The 22,912-nt window shown below is 38.1% G+C and overlaps 1 protein-coding gene across 1 annotated transcript; it reads left to right on the top strand.

Moving 5' to 3' along the window:
• The first annotated feature begins 8,670 nt into the window (after window positions 1-8,670).
• On the top strand, window positions 8,671-19,707 carry LOC135466922 (leucine-rich repeat-containing protein 74B-like). The gene is made up of 12 exons (XM_064744674.1): window positions 8,671-8,676; window positions 10,010-10,418; window positions 11,122-11,306; window positions 11,861-11,968; window positions 13,193-13,286; window positions 14,013-14,062; window positions 14,537-14,704; window positions 15,813-16,007; window positions 16,292-16,387; window positions 17,137-17,427; window positions 18,079-18,164; window positions 19,614-19,707. Exons 1-12 carry the CDS (start codon window positions 8,671-8,673, stop codon window positions 19,705-19,707), a joined length of 1,782 nt encoding a protein of 593 aa, XP_064600744.1.
• Window positions 19,708-22,912: the final 3,205 nt, after the last annotated feature.

Genomic DNA, 22,912 nt, shown 5'->3' with positions numbered 1-22,912 from the left:
TAGGCCCGGTGGCATAAACCCGTGTAGTCCAAATAAGTTGACTTTAACATACATGTAACTGTCTGTCTTACCTACATGTCAGTCTGAATAAGCCATGGTGCGGAGAGGCGCGTAAGTTATTATTGGGCCATTTACGCGAACATTTCGAATTAAAACGCGAATTGAGGTAAATCCATAAGAGGGGCACCAGTTACGCGTGACCATTTGAAAATTATCACACTGTCGTCGCTGCTCTGCTTTTACTTTTTATGCTGTAGTCTTTTGTACTGTATGTATGCGTCGAAGCAGACAACATACCACCGGTCAACCAAGATGGGTGTTACAGGTCAATAATTACAATGCCAATTTCCAAAACGATGTTAAATACAAACGACCGAAAACAAAAAAGTATATAAAGTACGAAATTAAGACGGAATCATGCAAGGAAAAGAAGTCAACAGGTTTCAATGATGCTGGAAAGGTGAAAGGTATGTTCAAGGCGAATGAGCGAAATCTGTAAGTATCTCAATTGCGCTTTGAGCTTTCAACTTGGCGATCTAATTCAAGACGATGGATATAATTCCCCTGGCCCCGAATTAAGCGGAATTAGGCACAATCATGAAGCGCCAAAGAGCCATAGATTCTGGACGCTCTGGTCATATTTACGTACCGGTACAAAAGAATGGTAATAATAACTTGTGACATTGGTGGAAATCGTCACACAACACACGGGGTCTAACAATTGCTTCAAGGCTACATATGCAAAAACCCTTAGGTATATTGCTGACTATGTAAGAATTATTTGAAATGTCAGATTGAAACTACCCCTCTTGACGTGAACTCTGCGAGAAGGAAACCGTTTTGTCTTTGTAAAAATATAGGATTAGGTAAGATGGGTATATATATATATATATATATATATATTAATATATATATATATATATATATATATTATATATATATATATATTTCACAGCCTTCTGTGGAATGTTTAAAGATGGCAAATGACCAATATACCTTTTTAGTGAACACTGCAAAAAAGGCGTTTAGAAATTAACGTCCCTTTTACATGTTGTGTGCTAAACATGCTAAGAAATGCTTCCTTAGCTAAAGCACGACTTACCTAAACATGTTGGATGTGCCAACGTGTTTAGAGTCTTTAACGTTTGTTCTCCTAACCAATCTGAGGCCCAAACATGTGCGTATTATAAATATATATTTTGCTTCGGCTTTTATCTAAGCGCATTCCTAAACGGGTTGACCGCTAAATATGTTCAGGGTTAAATACGTTTAGGGATGAATGGCTGACATGTAGGACTACATCATATACATGTACTTGCCTGTACATGTCGCCTACAATAATTTGGAAGACTAGCGCAATTGGTGTACTAATTTTAGAATTAATTTAGAAATTGTGTTTTCAGAGATAATATGACAGGTCCATATTCGAGGCCCATATTCCAGGCTATGAATGCACTATAGCTTGGTATAAATTCACGCTCATGAAGAACTATGTTTTATGTGTGTGGTTTTAGCCTTGGATCCGTCGAAAATACTGTAAAATGAAGTATTCTCTATATTTTTCCGTCCATTAACCGCTGCCCTAGGACTCAATTCTTCATTTCCAAGAAAACCATGAGGAATACTATTTAAGCTATCACTACACGACTATGTGGCATCGGGCTTGGATGTGCGTGGAGTGCCGCATGACCCCTCTCCTTTGTTCGCCAATAGTTTAGTGGCGCGAAATCGAGCTCTCACACAGAAAGTCTTGGTTATGGCTACTGCTCTCTTCGGTCAGCCTTTACCTTATTTCGCAGTTTTTTACATCATCACATCGAAGACAACAGGTGAGTGATATCATCGTTGATGGAGAACTACTATTAAATGGTACATAAGGGAAATATGAAACTTCACTTCTCCAGCCAAAAAGCACGTGTTGTTGTAATTTGCGAATCTCGAAGAAGAAAACATTGTTCAGATTCAGATCTGTCATTTTAGTCGGTGCTTCAAATAATAATTTCGAGCCTCTGTGAACAGTTACATCAAGCAGTTGATCACAGTTTTTGTTAATCGCCTGTCAAAATTGGCTGCTTGATTTTGGTCAAGAATTTTGGCACCTGTATATGATCAACTTTTCTTTTTCATTGCTTACTATTTGGCTTTCTGTACTTACACTGATAAATTACAAACATATTTAGTCCAAACAAACAAACATTATTTCTAGGTGTTTATATTTGATGATCATGTACGTATGTCATCCATTATTACACCCGACCTGTGGAGATATATATGTCTGGCTTACTTAAGTAGTAAGTAATTTGTAGAAGGGAAATTTGAAAAATTATATTATTAGACTTACTATTTTTCAGCACAAATGAAAAAACCCACTTTATAATGCTGCTTAAAATTATATCTCATTCATGAAATATAATCCACACAATGTGTTAAGAGGATACATTGTCTTGAAATTACAATTCAACTGGCTCAGCGTCTATAGCAAAGCTGATATGAAAACAGTTTGATAATATAATAGTATTCCCTGACGCTGATGGAAGCATATCTATTACATTCTGTAACTCTGGGTTGCATTTTTGAGGTTAAATATGAATTCTACCTGCTGAATTCTAACCTAAACAACGATGTCGTGGGACCAAGATGGGCATTAGCTTGGTCTGTTTTTTGATCTGATCACACTGACAGAGGCAGTGAAGTAGGTCACTTTGAATTCAGTTTGTGTATATGTTCTTAATTAGTTTAGTAGTTTGAAATGTTTCCGTAGTATTATCTAATATACATGTAGGAGACTAGGTACAGGTGTCAATATATGACCTGTTCTAAATGAGACATTGTGAAAGAATAGCTGTTTTCATTCCAAAGCCCAAATGTTTCAACCTGTTAAATTATTCTCATATTGTGGTATCCGGCTGAGCGAATTACACATTGGTGTTTTGTAGGTAGTTTTAATACACATTTTTGTTAACTAGAATGTCACTGTTTTGTTTGCATAACTATCCTGAAAGATGGACATTGTTTTCTGTATCCTAATGTTTTTGAATTCTAAAATAAAAAAAAACTCGGATGCATTAATGTAAGTAGTTGAATATTTATACATTTACCATAGGAATTATTGACCTTGACCCATGCTTTTTGTTTCTGATTTAATAGGAGTATGAAGTTGAAAGCGGTCTTGAAGTAAGACAATGATGAACAAGTAATGTGAGCAAAGCTGAGCAGGCTGTGTTTGCGGGTGAAGTTCGCCACAAAGGGGAAGCAGGAGCAAATTGGTAGAAGCAGATGTAGGTATTGATTTTAAAGTATGTAACAGTTTCATTGTGAAATGTGTTGTTCTTCACCAACACTCAAATTAGTGCATCTTTTTTGTAATGTTGTTTTCGTTGTGTTTATGATTTGATATTCTTCTGTTTCTGTAAAACGAATATTAATTCTGGATAACATAATAACTGGTACAAATATTTGTGTTTCTGTGCACTTACCTATTGATTTATTTAGTACCTTCGAGTGAGAAACACTGACCTGCAGAGCCTGCAAAAAAAGCCCACTACACCATGCTATTTTGAAGGATAGACACATGCTAAATGATTTGTGATGGCATGCAAGTAACATTCCACATAGGAAGTGACTTAAAGTTTCCCTTACAACTTTTATCAGTGGCATGTTACTTGCTTGGTCTATATCATACCCAAAATACTACCAGCTTTTTGTTTTTTTTACAGATAGTTGTTTTTGATGACAGTCCTTTTTTCATTAAGGCTCATTTTTGTTATTTTTAACTGCATAAAACTGTACAGCGAACAGGGAAATTGATAGATATAAAACTATATAGTTATTTCATGACTGGTATTTTAAAAGTAACTTGTATTAATCGATGTAAATTTTAATTTAATAAGACATCAATACCCAAAATTTATAACAGTTGTGCATTTTCTTTCTGTGGTAGCATATGTACTGGGCCATTATCTACTAGACTGTCTTCTATGAGAACTGAATGTTTTTGATTAGATTTTGAACTTTACTGTCGTAAATCTGAAAATACATTCACTCTTTTAACTGAATACGGCTTTTTAGAATTACAGTATTTTTGTTACTGTAAAGTCTCTTATATTGTACTTTGAACTTGTCTTTTATTAGGTTTCGCATATTGCTAAGCATAAAAAAGTCTGCTTTTGCTTTTTTCGTTTTGTATGTACCCCAAGGTATGTGTCACGTTCAATATATATGTTCTCTCCTGTACAAGATCAAGTAAATCAAGGCATGCATTTTGTGTATTATATGCAAAGTTATAAATCGGTATTTCTTGTATTTAAATGCTCATTTTAAGACATTGTATTAATACAGGCCGCTGTGGACAACAGAATGTGAATGTGAGATGAAAATACATATATTTCATTTGTTCTATCGTTCTTAGATAGACTGGTTTCCTTTGACACGTTTAGACGCTAAACATGTTTTCGCCTAGAGAGAGCCAAAACGTGTGTTTAGGAATATGCTAAATGACTAAGCACGTTGAGGGGTAATACGTATTAAGTATGTAAACGTGTAAAAAGTAACGGACAAAATATTGGCTTAGATATACGTTTAGGGCTCTAAACGCCGTTTTTGCACTGAGAAAGATAAACACCAATTTATCAATAAATCAGTCACCAGTCGATCGTTATAGTAAGTAGTATATACTTTAAATTGTACGTTCAGCATGTAGAAGAACGTACAACACTGATTGATCATGATAGTATATGCGCGCATGACGTGAACTGTCTGAAATATGATATTTCAATCACACTGGGTAATCTTTCAGAAAGCTTGTCCAACAATGGGTTACAGTGTGTGATTTGCTATTTTATGCTATAACTTCACTGATAGCGCCAATCCAGCAGCAATGTAAAAAGACCAATAACACAGTGATTGCTGTTGATATTCCCCGGGGAAACCCACGATTATCCGCAGGTTCTTGGCAGACCTCTCACGTACGGCCGGAGGGGAAGCCAATATGAGCTGAACTCACAGCCACCGTCACGAACTAGAGCCATTATCAAAAATACCACCCGGTCAAGTACTACTCGGTTATACACAGCTCGGTAAAATGCTACTCACTCAAATATATTACCCAGTTGAATACTGTCGTGCCGAGTAACAACCAAATACAGGCGTATCGTTCAAGCTTTACTTGCAATTATTTATACGCATCATATGAGTACAAAATATCCGCTATGTCGACAAAACTTGTTGTCACAGGTTAAGTGAAATTATGAACAAATATGAAACAGAATGCCATAGACTGCATGGTGAACATTTTTGGTGTGTTTATTGGGTTGTGATTCATACCATATTTATCCTTATACGATGGCGGCCTGGTTTATACGTTAAAGCAACGTGAGAGCCCAGAGTAAAATCTGCAAACGATGCCACTACTTATTTCTAAAGATCTTATTGTGAAAATATAGATATTATTTGTTATCGGTCACTCTGTAAGCTGTACAAAATGACCGAATCTCTTCTTCTTCTTCTCCTCCTCCTCCTCTTCTTCTTCTTCTTCTTCTTCTTCTTCTTCTTCTTCTTCTTCTTCTTCTTCTTCTTCTTCTTCTTCTTATTATTATTATTATTATTATTATTATTATTATTTGAGTTAAAATTTATAAGTACACGTCTTTGTTCTTCTTCTTTGGCAAACTAAGGATAAAATCTCCCTGATCTAAAATCAAACACTTACACGCCGTATTGGTGGCAGACTGGCCGTGTAAGACAAACAAAAAATCAGTACAAACTGCCCCTTAAGCGTCACTAACAGTTTTGTAATGTAAGACTCACGCACAATAAATGCGGGGAAATCTGGAAATTCCTGTCGAATGTACCTCGATTTCTACAATTTGAATCATTTAATACTGTACAGTTAAAGGATAAAGACTTACCTAGGAGAACAGTCGTTGTCGGCAAGCTTGCGAAGCGTACGCACTCCATGGTGAATATTGCTAGAAGTCTGACAAGTTCAAAGAGGTTATACTTGTCAATGCATTCTTTACGTCACAAAATGGCCATGGAGTATGCTATAGGTTAAAATCAGAGCCTTGAAACTAATCGGTGGTGATAAATAATTTATATTCTACTGCTTTGATAACTGGTTCATTTTGTCATTATGTCCTTTCTGAGATCACTTGAAGGCATATCACATCACAGAAATGGCACGCCAGCAAAGTGTTCTAAGGCCCCAAGAGATTGTTTACTCTCTATATAAAAGGAATATTTGAATAGACATTGCCAAACAGAAAATACACGGTCTCACGGAACATATGATAACCATTCTAATTACAGGAATTTTTTGCATCCCCACCTGATTTGCTGTCCTACAGGTGATGACCAGTAATTAAGGCTCATTCTAACTGGACGCTACAACCGCAACGGCGTCGGGGAAAGACAACACCTATCCCCAGTTACCATTCAAACTATCGACAACGCGAAAAATAGAAATGATTCTAGAATGAAGTGCCCGTGTTTTTTAGCCAACCATATTTATTTTGAATGTCCTCTGTTGAACATGTTTAAAGAAATAGAGTCTTTCTCGATCTAAGGATAATGCTGTTTTGTAATGGAGTTACAGTGTTACAGGAGAACAATATACAATTCAGCTTAGACTTGAGTTGCCACTTCGCTGGAAGAGGCACCCCATTGCAGCTGCAGGCCTTGCTGTCGTTGTTGTTGTCGCGTCGAATGTGACTGGACCCTACGACTACAGTAAGCACCAGAAAATGGACACCTATAGGAACCACGTCTGGACGAAACATGTTGCTTCGTATACAGTTAGTGAGTTGTTAAGTCGAATGAATGAATATACCCGCATGCCTGCAATAAGTACAGTACACTAAACTGACAAGTACAGTGTCAGACAAGGAAACTCATGTGTCAGGCACAAACTAAGTATCGAGCCCTAAATCCCAAGTAAATAGCATCTAAAACATTAGTTATATTTATTTATTTACTTGATTGGTGTTTTACGGCCGTACTCGAGAATATGTCACATATATGACGGCGGCCAGCATTATGGTTGGAGGAAACCGGATAGAGCCGGGCGAAACCCACAACCATCCGCAAGTTGCTGGATGACAACTTTGCATTTAATAGTGCATTTCGCGCAAACTGGTGGAAAGGTCTTACAACAACATGCGGATGATCATGGATTTCCCCCGGGCTCTGTCCAGTTTCCTCCCACAATGCGTCGTATAAGTGAAATATTCTTGAGTACGGGGTAAAAACACCAATCAAATCGATAAATAAATAAATTGTTAAATAAATAAATCAATCAATAAATAGTGCATTTCGCAGCATTTGCGTTGAATGGAATCATGTGACTTATGGATAATCGAATTCTATGAAACTCAGGTCATTACACCACTTTGAACCAAAACCTTTCACAATCATATTGGGATCTTTAATCAGTTGTCCTACAAATGCTCGCCTGAAGTGTAAATGATTGCATTGCTTTAATGCGATTACAACTACCCTAACGGTAAAAGACACAAACCAAGCATGTATTTTTCATTTAATGTACAATACGTAATGCAGTTGTATTGAATCAAGACTCCAATTTTACAAAAACGGCTTTAATTAGTTTTTGGGGGGAAAGAAGTTACCCGCATAGAACCTCGTAAAAGAATAACCTGGCTTTACTAGAAAAACTAGCAAAATGTGTTCAAGAAATTTTGTAGGAGTGTTCCCTGAATGATAAATTTATTACATACTTACTTCATAAGTACTTATTTGACATATTATTATTTACCAAATTCTACTCATAATCATTTGTGCATTAAACAGAACAAATAGGTTACGGTAACGTTTTCCTGCCTTTCATTTACTATTTTGTTAAACCATGGAAGTACAGGAACAGATGTGAGAACCTGTAAAATGACCAATTATACGTGGAACAGAGTAGACTGGAAAAGCTAGTCCTATACACATGATCACCAACGCCCTGTTCAAACACAGCGGCGTCCGTCCTAGTCAAGTTGTGGCTTTATGTATTAATGCCATGTGGCCTTATTCTATATACAACGTTTGTTTCCATGGTTCAACTTGATTAAATAATATATAATTAGCTGGAATTATGGTACACATTAGAATTGCGTCTTTGAGGGGTACTCGGCACTGTAACAAGTCTACACACGATTGCCATCTCAGTAACATTCAAAATTCTCTAGGGCCGGCTCTAGCTTATTCAGTCATGAGTGGTAAACAATTGACGGTGACAAAGAACTGCTGGTCCCGTACTGGCGTATTTCCCCACCCCTACTTCTACATATAATCCTCGGATTAACCCCGCCTAAACACCACATGTTTATATACCTGTGCTGGTTTTGGGTCTGCCCTGGTTTAGCTGTTGGATACCTCTATAAGTCATTTCACTTTGGACGTGTAGTAGTACAGAGAATACAAAGGTGCTTGTTTGGTGACCAAATGCAACCCGAGAGTTACTCATCAGTATCATACCGGTAGCCGAATGTTGAAGCCATGTGAACCAAAAAACATTTCTTGAACGGAATTACTCTTTGACGCAGAATTTCAGTGCAGAAGTGAATGAGTGAAAACGAACTTTAACATTCGAGGTGACAAACGTTTAAGGTGCCAAAGACCACGGAGTGTTTTAATTAGGCGTTGAGATCTTGGGGCACCAATATTGTGACGATGTCGGTAAGTATGGTTGTTATACCCTTGTGTGGTTTGTTTACCCACCGTCTGATCATGTGAAGATATGTAAGATAGTAACGTAAAAATGTGTTTTAATCTTCAGACCAAAGCTTTTGAATTCTAACACAATTATTTATTGGCCTACTAAATAAATAAAGGCTGATGTTCTGGTAAGAAACAAATAGCAGAGAATTTAAGTGATACCAACACTTCCTTGTTATATAGGCGTATAATCTGAGAGATACAAATCGCTGGGTGTATAGAAATAGGGATGTCATTTAACACAGCGCCCCTTTAACGGAATTAAAAAGCGGCAAATTCCCAGTCATCCTAAAACACAGCTGCATACTTGCTATAGCAATAATGTCATATATAGCCTACTCATTGCGAAAAATTTTGACTTGTTATTATAGGTTATTTTATTTAGATATGAGCGACTAGTGAAATCATCTGATTGCGTATATGCGATGAGCTCGTTATTTAAATTGTCATAAAATATAGCTGTATAAACATTTTTTACAATTTTCCGTTTGATCTTTTATCCACAAGTTTCCTCTCCGGCCATAAGTGAGAAGGCCTTTCAGCAACCTGTGGATTGCCTTGGGTGTTCCCCCGGGCTCTGTCCGATTTCCGCCCACCATAATGCTGGCCGCCGTCGTATAGGTGAAATATTCTTGAGTAGGCCTACGGCGTTAAACACCAATCAAATAAATAAATAAATTTATCTACAAGTAGGAAATCAACCCTGGCGAATTGCATGAAAAACCACTGTGGTGTATAAAATCATAATGGTTGATATTATGAGCCAATGTCGACACTCTTGGTCCAAATGCCTCTTATCAATATTTGAATAGTGCAGTCGGATGGCATCATTATTGATCCAGTATCTCAATGGGGAATCATCAGTTTAATAAAGGAAATGAACTATGGTCATGGAACCAACACGTGAGGCCAATGTTCTCAGACCATTAAACCTCACGGGAATTAAACCGTTTTATATTTAGTGTCACGTATACTTTCCCATCAGTACGTGACGCACAGAATTTCACAACCTGAGCGCGCTCGGTGTTTGAATGGCTGGTATTTGATCTCCAACTTTATTTAAACCTTGTGACAGCCTGTTGAGCTTAATTAATTAAGCCTATTAAGCTTAATGGTACTGCAGGTTTTGGACAAACAGGGACCTATGCTTTGGGCATGGTCTTAACATCTACAGGTACATATTACATATGGTATTAAACTTAATTAATCGAAACTATAAATTCTTAGATCGAAAGTACCCGTTCATAGAATTCAGTTTATAGTTTTTTTACGTTTCAACTTAATTTCTTTTTAGGTCGCTTCAGAAACTCCAAATCTGGAACCAATTCCAGCTGTGCCACCAACTCCCAACGATGACGTCATGGCAGACGATGAGGGGGACGTCAGCCTACCTCCACACTCCGCAAACAGTCGACCGACATCAGCTAACAGCAGATTATCTGGTCGAAGCAGACGCGCACCTAACAATCGCCAGAGTGCTAGATTTAAGCGAACTCCAATTCAGGACAAACTGTTGTTGACTGAACTAGTGGACTCTGACAATGAAGACGATGTTTTGTTTTCACAAGATCATTTAAGTTCATGCGGGTCAGAGAGAATACGTCACAGTGACGTCACCAATGGAAAGGATGACGTGGATGGATACGAGGAGGAAGATCGAGGTGCCAACTCTGATGAAACTGAGCTTGATGTTGATATTGATGGTAATCGATATATTTGAAGACGTTACTTTCAGTATCTTTTCATCTGTAATGCGTTTTTAATAATTATCAGTAGCTTATCAGTTATCATGAATGAATAATAATTCATTGATTCGTTGATCGTGCTGACCGTTAGACCCACTGTAAAAATCACATAGGCCCAATGTTTTAAAAAATAACATGTTTCTCTCCATGAAATATCAAAAAGTAAGTTTCATTTACATGTAACTTCCACACATGACGGTAGATAGTTGATTCTATTAACCAGACTTCACTGAAACTTTTACTGGTAGTCATGCAAGTTGCATTGTTATAATTTCCAACATATTACAATTTCAACCAGATAATAAAGTCACCCATATTATAAAGTAAATCCTGTTATAAAATCAACCATATTATAAGGTCGACCATGTCATAAAGTCAACCGTATTATAACGTCAAGCACATTATAATGTTAACCATAATGTATTGTCAACCGTGTTATAATGCGAATCCAATCCATATTATGTAGCTGGTCAGCAAACACCTACAATTTCTATTTATTCACAACACATTCGTCACACCACTGGCAAGGAACGATTGCATTGTAACAAGCTGACAAACGCTGTAACACTATACAGAGGGATTTGACTGCTCCATTAGTCATCTCATCACAAATAACGCTGGGCTCTCCTCAGATCTGATTAGATGACTGTTTGATTGACAGGTCTGTTATACCCCGACCGAGTGATACACGATACATCTGGTCGGACAGAGTACTTACGAGCCTGCAGCAGAGAGGACACTACACCCATATCCATGTTCTTAAGAAACCTCAGGGAAAAGGAGTTTGTGTTAAAGTATCGTGGGCTTGGATCAAATGGCACGAAAGCACTCTCTATACCGCTCGAGGTAAGGTCATATCGCTTCGATTATTTCCGTCACAACTCGGAATGCGCCGAGTAAGCCGCGATTGTCTTGATGCTCAGATCCGGTGCTAAACACCACTTATGGAGCATTTCAGATGGGAAAAATTACGTGACGCAGATCACTGGGGCCTGTCTAATAATTATAAATTTATCAAATAATACGATTTTTTTCTTTTCTGCTCTTTCATGCCTAATTTATAATTGTACATGTTGTTTTAATACTTTCTTAAAAACTATCTTTCCAATGTCTTTCCAAACCCAATTTCTTACAGTGTTTCCAATATTTATAATGTTTTGAAGCATGTAACTTGAGCTGATAAAGACATTATGCACCAAACACAGTGACATTCATTATTATAACTGGTTATAAATGTTTGATAACAGACTTCAACTTACTGATATTTTTCTTTTCCACTGAAGAAAAAAACATATAACTTAAGGCTCTTCATTAAATTGAATTACATGTATGCAATGTGATACTCCTTGTCAATACTGAATGTATGCTTAATAAAATTATATTAACAATGTATTTTTCAGAGTAATACAACAATAGAACGCCTTGACCTGGAAGGGAACTTCATAGATTCTCAAGGGGCTATGCATTTGGCGAATATGCTGAAGGAAAACTATTACATTTCAGAACTGGTAATGTAGACTTAATTGACATTTAATTTCCACGAAGGCTTAATCAGTTATGACACGAGCGGATGAAATGGTAACAACGGTAGCTACATTAGTTAGAAGGTTGTGAAAGAATATAGTGCTGAAATAAAATGTTATAAAACATACAAAAGAAGACTACAAACGAACAGCAATATCGCCCTCGTTTTCATTATTATGGTTTCATGTGTCCTAATACTGACCTCCATAGATTAAGTGAAAAATACCTGAGTGTGGTGTTAATCAACAATCAAATCAATAAATCAAGGAATATATCATTATAACGAAATAATCCCCCAATTCACTCACTTGGCGATTTCTACGAAATATTATTCCATAATTCATGGAAAAGGGTTCTCATATTTTGTGATCTTCCACTCAGAACAAAAGTTTGATATAATCTAACAAAACAAAATTCCACATAGATTTTACCGCCATTAGATTATAGTGTTTTGTTCACTTTTATAAGAGACCACAAACCGATTACCATACTGTTCAGGAAACACAGGGCGGTAGGCATGGTTCCTGTGTGATAGAAAGAAAAGTTTATCGGATTAGGATTTTGTCCGAAATCCGATCATGTGACTGAACAGGACCACAAACGACCTGCAAGCAAATGCTAGACGAAAGGTGACGTAAAATCTCGCATATACACGTATATTCCGATCTCCTTTCCGCAAGATTCTTAACAACTCTCAGAGCAGTTAAATTAATGATACATAGTACCAATAGTTACACAGTCCACCATATGCTGAGACAGTCTGTTCACATTAAGCTCCCTCCGTCCACACTCACGTATATCTAGCAAAAAACTATTTTTGGGAAAACCAATAGCTCTTGCCTGATGAGGTTAAAGGTTCGAGTCCATCTACCGCGAGTCCGCCCCATGCTCAGAGTCAGATTAGTGGTTCACATACTTTGGGAGGAGGGTGCGAGTCACCCAGGCTCCACCCGATTCACTTCGAGCAAAAACCTGACCGACATCATAGTTTTGAAACACAGTCTAAGAAAGTCTAAAACAAAATATTTGGACGTTCAACTATGTAGTCCAATAACACAATCAACATGATAGGAATTATTTAGTTTTCTATATGAGGGCCGTACATGATTTTGTCGATCGCAGTTTCATACAACGGCAACTGAATCATGATGGTGGGAGGAGGGTAAAAATAGGCAAAAAAGAAGCCTAACATTGACATTTTTTTCCAGCTTCTAGCCGAAAACAGCATCGGCAAGTCCGGAGTTAAAGCGTTATGTCAAGTTCTACAGGATAACAACACAGTGCTGAAACTTGATCTCTCTGGTGAGTAGAAAAAAAATCATATTGAACATAAAGATAATTATGTGTAAGATCAAGACCTATTTGTTCTCGGTCAAAATGAAAAAATACCCGAACACGAAGCTGCAGTTGAACATAATCGCTTGAAAACCGTGTTGGCGCAGGGCTTTACGATATGGATCGGCTCCGGCTTGACGTCAGTATGGTTCGCCACATACCTTGCAATGGGGCGGTGGTTTCAACCAGATAAGGTAAACACTTCTGTGTAACACGCAATAGTAAAACAGAGACACTACCAGAAGCGGTACATGATAAAAGGGAAATATTCTGTAGGTATATTTATTTACTTGATTTGTGTTTTACGCTGTACTCAAGAATATTTTCACTTATGGCAAACATTATGGTCGGAGGAAACCGAACTTTTCAGTCCAGGCTTTCTAAAATCATTCAGTGAGTCCTTACATCAGTAGGTTACCAATACACGGTTAACAAGCTGTTAAATTAACACTCACATGAAATCCTCACGAACAGGCCTGATAAAATGGTAACTGATACCAATAGTACGCACCATGTTAGTACTTTGCTTTTGAAGAATAAAAAACATTAGTCTAGCTTAAGCAATTTTAGTTTTTTCAAAAAAAAATTTTTTTGAAGTTATGTCATCTTTATGTGTAATATTATGCTATTTATAATATTAGATTTTCAAAAGATTCCAAATACTTTTGTTAAGATAAGGTTTGACGGTTTCAGGGAACTGCATAGTGGACGAGGCTGTGGTTATGCTTTATGATATGCTAAAGGTAAGAAAATACAACCAAAATGTATCAATTAAAGAGGGTAAGAAAGGCAGACTACTGTATCTGATCATACCAGTACAATCAAACGACCTGTGTAAATTTTGCCACGATATGAGTTATGAGTTTCTGCGGACATTTGGTGTTATGCTAAACGAAATGAATTATGAAAATAATGTGCCAAATGAAAATTGGGTCATGAAAATTGGATCATGAAAATTGGATCATGAAAATTATCAAATCAAAAGGACGTGATCTACGTGTTTGCCTCCACAGCTGACATGGTTACGTTCATTTTTGTAGAGATGATCGACTTAAGCATTATATAGGAGCCTTGTGACCACAATGTCGACTGATTTCGGATAGGTTTCTCTATCTCGTAGAAGTGAAATAAGAAGAAAAATAAATAATGTATTCATGGTAAAATAATTTTTTATGGAATACCTCATGGAATATATTTCACGGATTTCTACTTTGCAGAAAAACAGTACTCTTAAGCATTTGGTTTTGAGTCATAACGAGATACAAGATTCTGGTGCTCGACTCTTCAAAGATGTACTCGCAGATAACGAATCACTGGAGTTGCTGGACCTGAGCTGGAACCGGATACGGACTCAGGGAGCGATCTGGTTGGCTGAGGGAATTCAGGTATAATTCTGTCCATCCCGATATAGATGAGTGAATGAGCAACATCGGCAATATTTCAGCCATATCGTGGCGACAGCGGTATGCAAGTCGTCATTACATGTTGATAAACACAAATTGGGCTCAACATGCCTGTATACAATAACTTGGCTAATAAATGTGTTGTAAAATTTGACAAATGTGTACAGGAGAGCTGGTCTTTGGGTTTTGGATTACATTCGGATATAGATACAGTATACAAATCTATCAATTGTCGGGTACATTTTCTGTTTCGAAATGTTTTTTATACCACTGTAGAGCATATTTGTAAGTAATCATGCAAGCGTATTCTTACAAGCTAGTTTTCCTACAATTTACTTTGTACTTTACACAAAATATTCTTGCAATTTGCTTAGAATATCAGCGTGGTGCTAAAATTTGCAAGTATGTATCAGATTATTCCATACACTACAGACAAAGTCAGAGTATAGGCTCGGATAAGTTAGTAACTATAATCATAGTAGTTTTAAACAACTGGTCATCATTTCTGAATTGTCCTACAAGTGACGTATTATTTTATGGTTATCCTACACTCACCATTTCAAAGTTATCGTGAAAGTTATTTGTCACGCTATACTAGTTCTGCTAACAATTGTCATTTCAAAGTTAGCTCCGCAAATCATTCATCACTTCAGAGGCATCTTACATCTACGCGTGCCTTAGATCCTTCTAGTTGCCCTATCAGTCACTCACCTTATCAGAGTTGTCTTACGACACTCACCATTGCAGAGGTCTCCTAAAAGTTACTCACCATCCAGATTCTTTCTACAAGTTATTCACCATTTCAGAGGTTCCCTCCAATTTGCTCGGCATCCAGAGCTGTTCTACAAGTTATTCACCTTCCAGAATTCGTTTAAAGCTATTAAATCATTCCAGAATTCTTCTACAAGTTACCCACTTGTTCACAGTTGTCTTAGAAATCACTCACCATTTCAGAGATCTTCTACAAGATACTCACCATTTCACGGTTGTCTATATCAGAGTTATCCGACAAGTTACATATCAATGTACATGTTTTTGTTTTGCAAGTTGAACACAAAATTTGAAATGTTTGTCTTCCTTTTTTTGGCAGGAAAATATTGGATTGAAATATTTCAACCTATCGATGAACGGCATGGGGCTGGACGGCTCGTGTGAGATGGGCAAAGCACTGAAGCAAAACCGCTCCTTGCTGGAACTTGATATTAGCTACAACCGTCTTCCACAAGAGGGCATCTCGTGCATAGCTTCCGGTGTGCAGGCGAACGACACCTTACGGACCTTAAAGGTAGGTAACTTAGGGTTCGCTGCAAATTTAGTTTCTGATTTGCTAATATTCTTGAAAAATTAATAATGATAGCTGCAAGAAAATTAATGAATACGTAATCCGGCGGCTATTTGATCAAACCACGCCCCCCTCTGTTTCAACTATATATAATGATGCCAAGAACAAAGTACATGTGTTTTATACAAGATTCATTCTATACCATAATCGCAAGTCATTAAAGCATGTTTGTTGGGAAGTGTACAGGAATTTACTGTCTGAAGTTTTTTGTCGTTACTTTTGCTTAGGCTGGTTCCAACCCCATAGGGGAAGAAGGAGCGATGGCGTTATTGGTGGCAGTAGACCGCAATGATTGTACGGCTTTGACCTTCCTAGATCTGACAGTAAGTTCAACGTCACGAGTTATCATGCTGGATTCGTCTCCGTACGTGGACAGGTCTGCCAGCGACGTGGGTTTCCCCCAGGCCCTGTTCGATTTCCTCCCACGACCATTGTGCTGGCTGCTGTGGAATAAGGGAAATAATCTACGGCGTAAAATACCAATCAAACTAAATAAATAAATGAACATTACGTTTTACTTTTCATTACGTCATTCTTGGGAGGTAAAACTGTACTACATGTTTCGCTGTTAATATCCAAACTGCAAAAAGAAACGGGAAAAAGGTTTATTGATATTTGGTAGGAAATCTGATTATAGATCTTCGAGACGAATACGGCAATATAGATTTTACATTATAGGATAAGACCTATTCAGAAAACCAAGTCTGCCTCTTGTGTATACGGCGCTGTCAGTGGGTGGTTTGGAGAGCAAGTCTAACCACTGTCATTGACTGTGCCATGAAATCCGTTAGAAAGCGCGTAGCTCAGCATTGAAATGCTGGTCTGTTTCTACTTTTTATGACTTCTTATGGTTTTTCAAACAGCCATTCATATAAAGGAATCTGTTTGTTTTACACACAATTTATAAACTCACAAAATTTTATAAACTCGCAAAAAAATCTGTGAAAGCTTTCAAACGCTGCCTTTAATTGAGTATGAGCTGAGTGTTATACAAAGACATTTTGCAAGTGTTATTTCAATCCGTAGATACCTGGTGCTTTGCACTGCATTTTCTTATGCATTTTTCCCCCAGAACATTATTGTGACTGGGGCGTTCGAGGAAATGCGAATTCGGATGCAAAAGGAAAAACAGCTGCAAGTGGTTCATGGGGGCGTGGTCGGTTCGATTGACACGTGTCAGCCAGTTGATCTCAACGATACCGTGGACTCTATAGACCCCATGGGGGCCTTCAGGCGTGATCCCATGACCAAACTGAAACAATACGTGCAGGAGGCTGGACTTCGGATGCTGGATCTGTTCAAACAGTTCGATAAGGACCAGAGCATGACAGTTAGTCGTGAAGAGTTTGTTAAAGGAATAACGGTAAATGGGCATTTGGCATATTTGCTACCGAATTCAATTTTATATACCTGTTCCTCTTTTTGAATCCAATACTGTTGTCAGACAATAACTTATCAATAATATAAAACTTTATACTTGACTGCTCATTCAGTTAAAGCGTTATTTTCGCTACAGTCGATTGGAGCCGCAGGTTCGAGTCCAGGTCCCTTCGGTTTGATTCCCCAGAATTCTCATGCATATACCTGGCAAATGAAGGCACTCACTTTTCAGTCTGTTCAGCAAAACATCAATCAATATAAGCATATAAATAGATAACTTAAACTCACAACCCGTTAAAGATGAGTGATCGGGAAGACATTCGCCCAGAAGAGAATATGTACTATTTCTACCCCCCTCCCCTCTTCAACAAAACGAAGGAAAATGATCTGAATTTAGCTACATGATTGTGCTTCATTGAATGGTTTAGCTACTTATTGGAATGTGAAGCCATGCATAGTTTATAGCCAAGCTGATATATTCTGGTCTGTGTATGAATATATACATGAATGCTCACTCACTGATTCTAAGTAGCGATTTTACGGTTCACTTGGCCTTACTTTTGAAGGCACTATACTGTTGGGTGATCCAAATCAGTATACTTGTCACGCCTCATTGATGTTTTCTTGTTTTCAGAAAGCTAAAATTGGCTTAAACGATGAACAAATCCAAATTTTGCTGAACAAAATGGACAAAGACCACGATGGAGAAATTGATTTCGGGTGAGGTTAATCCACAGTAAAAAGGATCAAATCATGGTTTTGCGAAATATTTAAATCAACATATATAGTTGGTATTCGACATTGCTGCAAGGTAAACAAATGTGATATTTAAACTGTAAGTTTGGTGGTCCGTAATCAATGATGGATGAATATAGAATACGGATTCTGAGCTATATGCACCATTTTTTCTTCTTGAAGCCTCATTTCTGGAATGCAATAGTCAGTTCCTGTGTTTCAATGTGTACGTTAAAGTGAACATAGTCAGCCACTAATATTGAATTAATTGATAAAGTAGTATTCCAGAGATTTTCTAAAAATATTTTAAGAATTCTACACCGCTTATCTCGTCAGAACCTAGCTATCATTTGGTGATGCCAAAGGAGCTCTCCTGTACCATCGGTATTGAACAATGTGACAATGAGAAAATACAAAGAAACATGCCTGATACCCAACCAAAGAGTATCAGCTTTGTTCCTTGTTCAAAGGCCCAATGTTTCTTTTAGTTTGGTGTTCGCTCGCTCAGGGCGATGTTTGTGGACATAAGCGTTTCTTTTTAGCCGTCCTGCACGTCCTCTTCCTGCGTGGGTTAAGCATTAGGCCCAGCTGGCTGTACCGACTTCAGGGAATTTACCGAACATAGCAGGATCTTTTGAATGATGGCAGACTCTTTCATTCAGATTTTGCAAAGATATTTTCGTAATAAATGTTACCTTGCTAAGGAAAAATAATGCAGTCACAATATTTTTCTTCAAGCAATGACTCAGCCGAGGCGGTTTTCTTGCCAGCTTATTCTGATAAGTTACTGCGGTTAAACTAATCGCAAAAATTCATTTTATTGCACCGATATTTGTCTATTCACTAAAAGACACCATAGTGATTGGCCAAGTTCATAAGGGCTACTACAGCATGGCTACTTGGAGTGAATTGTTCGTCAGTGCCATTTCCCCAAATTCATCTTTCAAAACTTCATAGTATTCTTTTCATAATTCTCTGTGATAACTGTGTATATATAGTGGCAGACTTTTATATTCACTTTAAGCCCATGATTGGATCAATGTACAACAGACGAAATAACCATGGTGCTACATAAATGGCAGTATAAGTTACCAAGCACATACACGAACAGTTAGAATGAAACCCTAACTGAGCTAAATTTACAAGAGGCCTTATTTCACCAGTTACTTGTGACCATTTGCCAACTGTATCACACTGTCGTCGCTGCTTTGGTTTTACTCTCTATGCTATGTAGTCATTTGCGTTCAGTAAGGGTGAAAGATTTCTGGAATATTGTTCCTTATCAATTTGTGAAGCAAATATTATGTGGATGAGTTCGTTGAAAAATCTCTTGGCGGACTGGGTTGCAAAGAAAGTGGAAACAGAGAATGTTTTAAAATCTGAGAACCGCAAATTTGAGTCGTCTGCTAAACTTGTAATGATCTTTTTTCACAGAGAGTTGGTGTACAGTGACAAGGAATTCCGAGAAATGCAGAGAAACGCTCTGAAGATGCAAGAAAAGCTAGACGCTAAAAAATCGCCACACTGATCACATTTAACACAAGATCTGGACTGTCCTCGGTCGTGATGCATTTAGGAAGCTGTGGGAATGAACTGAGTGAAAAAAACCCGAGCAATGCCCACTGTAAAGGAATAGATACTCTCTTCCAAAGACGCTTCTACATTGTATATATAAGTGGTCCTGGTGGATATTGACGCTCGCCACCCCAAAACGACCTCACTTGTCTTTAAGATCCAAACCACAGTGGTGTCTGTAAATTAGCGCTGAATCATCATTTTCACCGATTATAAGTGTATAATGCAAAGGTAAATGCATCAATATACCATCCCTCACCTGTTACAAAAATCTCAGGGTGAAACCTAGCTGTCACGCCTGATGAGGGATGATTATCCTGTAGGATGCTCTATATCTTGCTTATAGTATATTGCTATGTGTTTATCTCAAAGATAGTCGTCCTATATATAAAAATGTTTTCGCCATTATGTGGTTTTGTTCTCACCCAAACAAATTGTTACTCACTGAGCCTGGAGTGTTTTCTCAATGCAGAAATAATTTGTAGTGTGTGCACAGCTAACCGATGTTAACTTCCACGAGAAGGTCATTATTTCTGCATCGCGATGTATTCATGTTTTCACTAGGAAATCCCATAAGATCCGATGTACTTTACTTGAAAACCAAACAACGTCTAATAAAAGACATCGCTATAACACCGTGTGATCAGCAATTATACAACTGCGGGCGCGTCACCCCACCTTGATGGCAAATCTGGCGTTATAGCTGTCATACAAATACAAGTTATCAAACATAATGGATATTTCATAATGTATAAAATCGTAATCTCAATAGTTGTTCCCGAAAGAACGATCAACACAAGTGTAAAAGCCACGTTTATGGGACATATTAAAAACAACTGCTGTTCTTGCATGTTGGGTGCATGTAATTAATCATGCAAAAATGGAAAATATCCCTTTTGTAGTAAAGGTGGTATGAAAGAAACAATAAATAAAATTGCCTATATTTATAGTAACAAAGAAGACAAACTATTTTTTATTTTTTGTCTTTTGTGTTCCAGTGTCGCCATTACTTTTCACGTTATATAACATGATCGCTGTGAAAGATCTATCTGATTGTCACAAACCTCGCGTGGTATCACGACAACAAAGACGGTCCGTTGCTCATCGCCCCAGCCAAGCGCACATCTGAATTATTGTTCTAAATAGCCAAACTATTTTTATTTTGCTTTCCAGCTCATGTTACTGAAAAGAGCATAATAATGTTTTTGGACAATGAAGGAAAAAAAATTGCCTTTTTCCATAAAAGGTATCTTATTCATTGTTTGTCACTCGGTTTTAGTTACTAAAATAGTTTGATACTTTTTTTCTTGCCAGTAAATAAATGTTACTAAAGATAGATGATATAAAACTAGTGGATCTTTATGTTACTTTGAACATACAAGTATTTTGCCTTTGACACAATTATATAAAAAAGATGGAAATATTAGCTTAGGAGTTTCGGGCATTCCACAGCAAGAATATAATATTGTCCTAATATTAGAAAACAATATTTTGGGGCTTTAATTTACCCCTGTTTTTTGTATGTTGCCCACATAAACGGTTTGCAATTTTGACACGTCACGTAAAACATTCCTGTGGGAAACAAATGTTGCACGTAAAAAATTGTGCACGGTATGCAGATATATGTTATAACGAGGCATTGTTTTTTGACTGGTATGTTACGCATTACTCAAGAATATTTCACTTATACGATGGAGGCCAACAATATGGTGGGAGGAAACCGGACAGAGCTCGAGGAAAACCTATAACCTTCGCCGGTCCCTGACAGACCTTCAGAAGAAGAAACAGATAGGAAGCCAGCATGAGCTGGACTTGACGTCAGAGCGACCGAATTGTTGAGAGGCTTCGGGGATGAGGCATATGATCACAGAGCAATCTTAAAGTGAACATAAAGTCAGCCACTAAAGTTGAATTAACTTATGAAGTAGTATTTTAGAGATGTTCTAAAAATATGTTAAAAATCTACACCGCTTATCACCAAAATAAATGGCAAACAATAGTCGGTACCTAGCCACTCATTTGGTGACGCCATTTTGCCATGTTATAACTAAGTAGAGTGATGTCACAAAAACATGGAGCTCTAACGTACTATTGGTATTGAACAATGTGACAATAAGAAAATACAAACAAAAACTCCTGATACCCAACCAAAAAGAATCAGCTCTGTTCCATGTTCAAAGGGCCGATGTTTTTTTTTTTTTGTAGTTTGGCGTCGTGTTTTAGCGGCCGGCTCCTCCTCCAGCTGCACGGGTGTAAGTAAACTACCACGCAAAAGAAAGGTTTCACCGTATTTTTTGTCATAAAAAAATAAAAGCGCGGTTCCGGATTTGATTCTAAGCAGGACATGGTGTATGACTGCATCGTTTCCTCTACCAGAACGCATCGTCACGAACGCAGCAATTGGAATTGTGAAATTGCGATAACATGCAAAACGTCCTTTTGAGGCATGGCTCGTGATGCACGTGCGGTAATGTTGCATAAATACTCTTGCTCGAAAGAGCAGACATTCAGTGACCGAAAAAACACCAACAGTATGCCAAGACTTACGCAAGCGCAACGAGACCAGGCCATCGGTATGTCCACCATGGGAGTCTCGCAACGTCACATTGCAAGAACGTTCAACTGCAGCCAAACCACCATCATTAGGTTGTTGATACGCTATCAGCAGACAGGCCAGACCCAAGGCAGACCAAGATCGGGAAGACCGAGGGTAACAACTGCGGCTGAAGATCGCTACATCCGGCAGATCCACCTCGGAAACCGATACGTCACGGCGACGTCAACAGCGGGGACGGCACTAGGCCATGTCATCAGCCCCAGGACAACACTGCGTCGTCTTCGTTCAGCTGGTTTACGACCTTACCGCCCCTTCCGTAGGATGGCCTTGACCCTTTTACACCGTCAACGCAGAATGCGAAGGGCACGTATTGTACGTCGGTGGCAGCGACGTGACTGGGCGAGAGTGCTGTTTACAGACCAGAGCAGGTTCTGTCTATTCAGGAACGATGGCAGAGTTCGAGTTTTCCGACGAAGATGCGAACATCTCGCGCCAAACTGCGTAAGAGAGGTTTATCCGTTTGGAGGCGGAGGCGTCATGGTTTGGGGAGGGATTTGTGACCAAATGAAGACGCAGCTGGTTATTGTGCGAGGTAATCTGA

This window comes from Liolophura sinensis, chromosome 6 (genome assembly GCF_032854445.1).
Source record: "Liolophura sinensis isolate JHLJ2023 chromosome 6, CUHK_Ljap_v2, whole genome shotgun sequence".
Lineage (NCBI taxonomy): Eukaryota > Metazoa > Mollusca > Polyplacophora > Chitonida > Chitonidae > Liolophura > Liolophura sinensis.
Note: the sequence above shows the minus strand (reverse complement) of the source record. Positions and strands in the feature narration are given on the sequence as shown.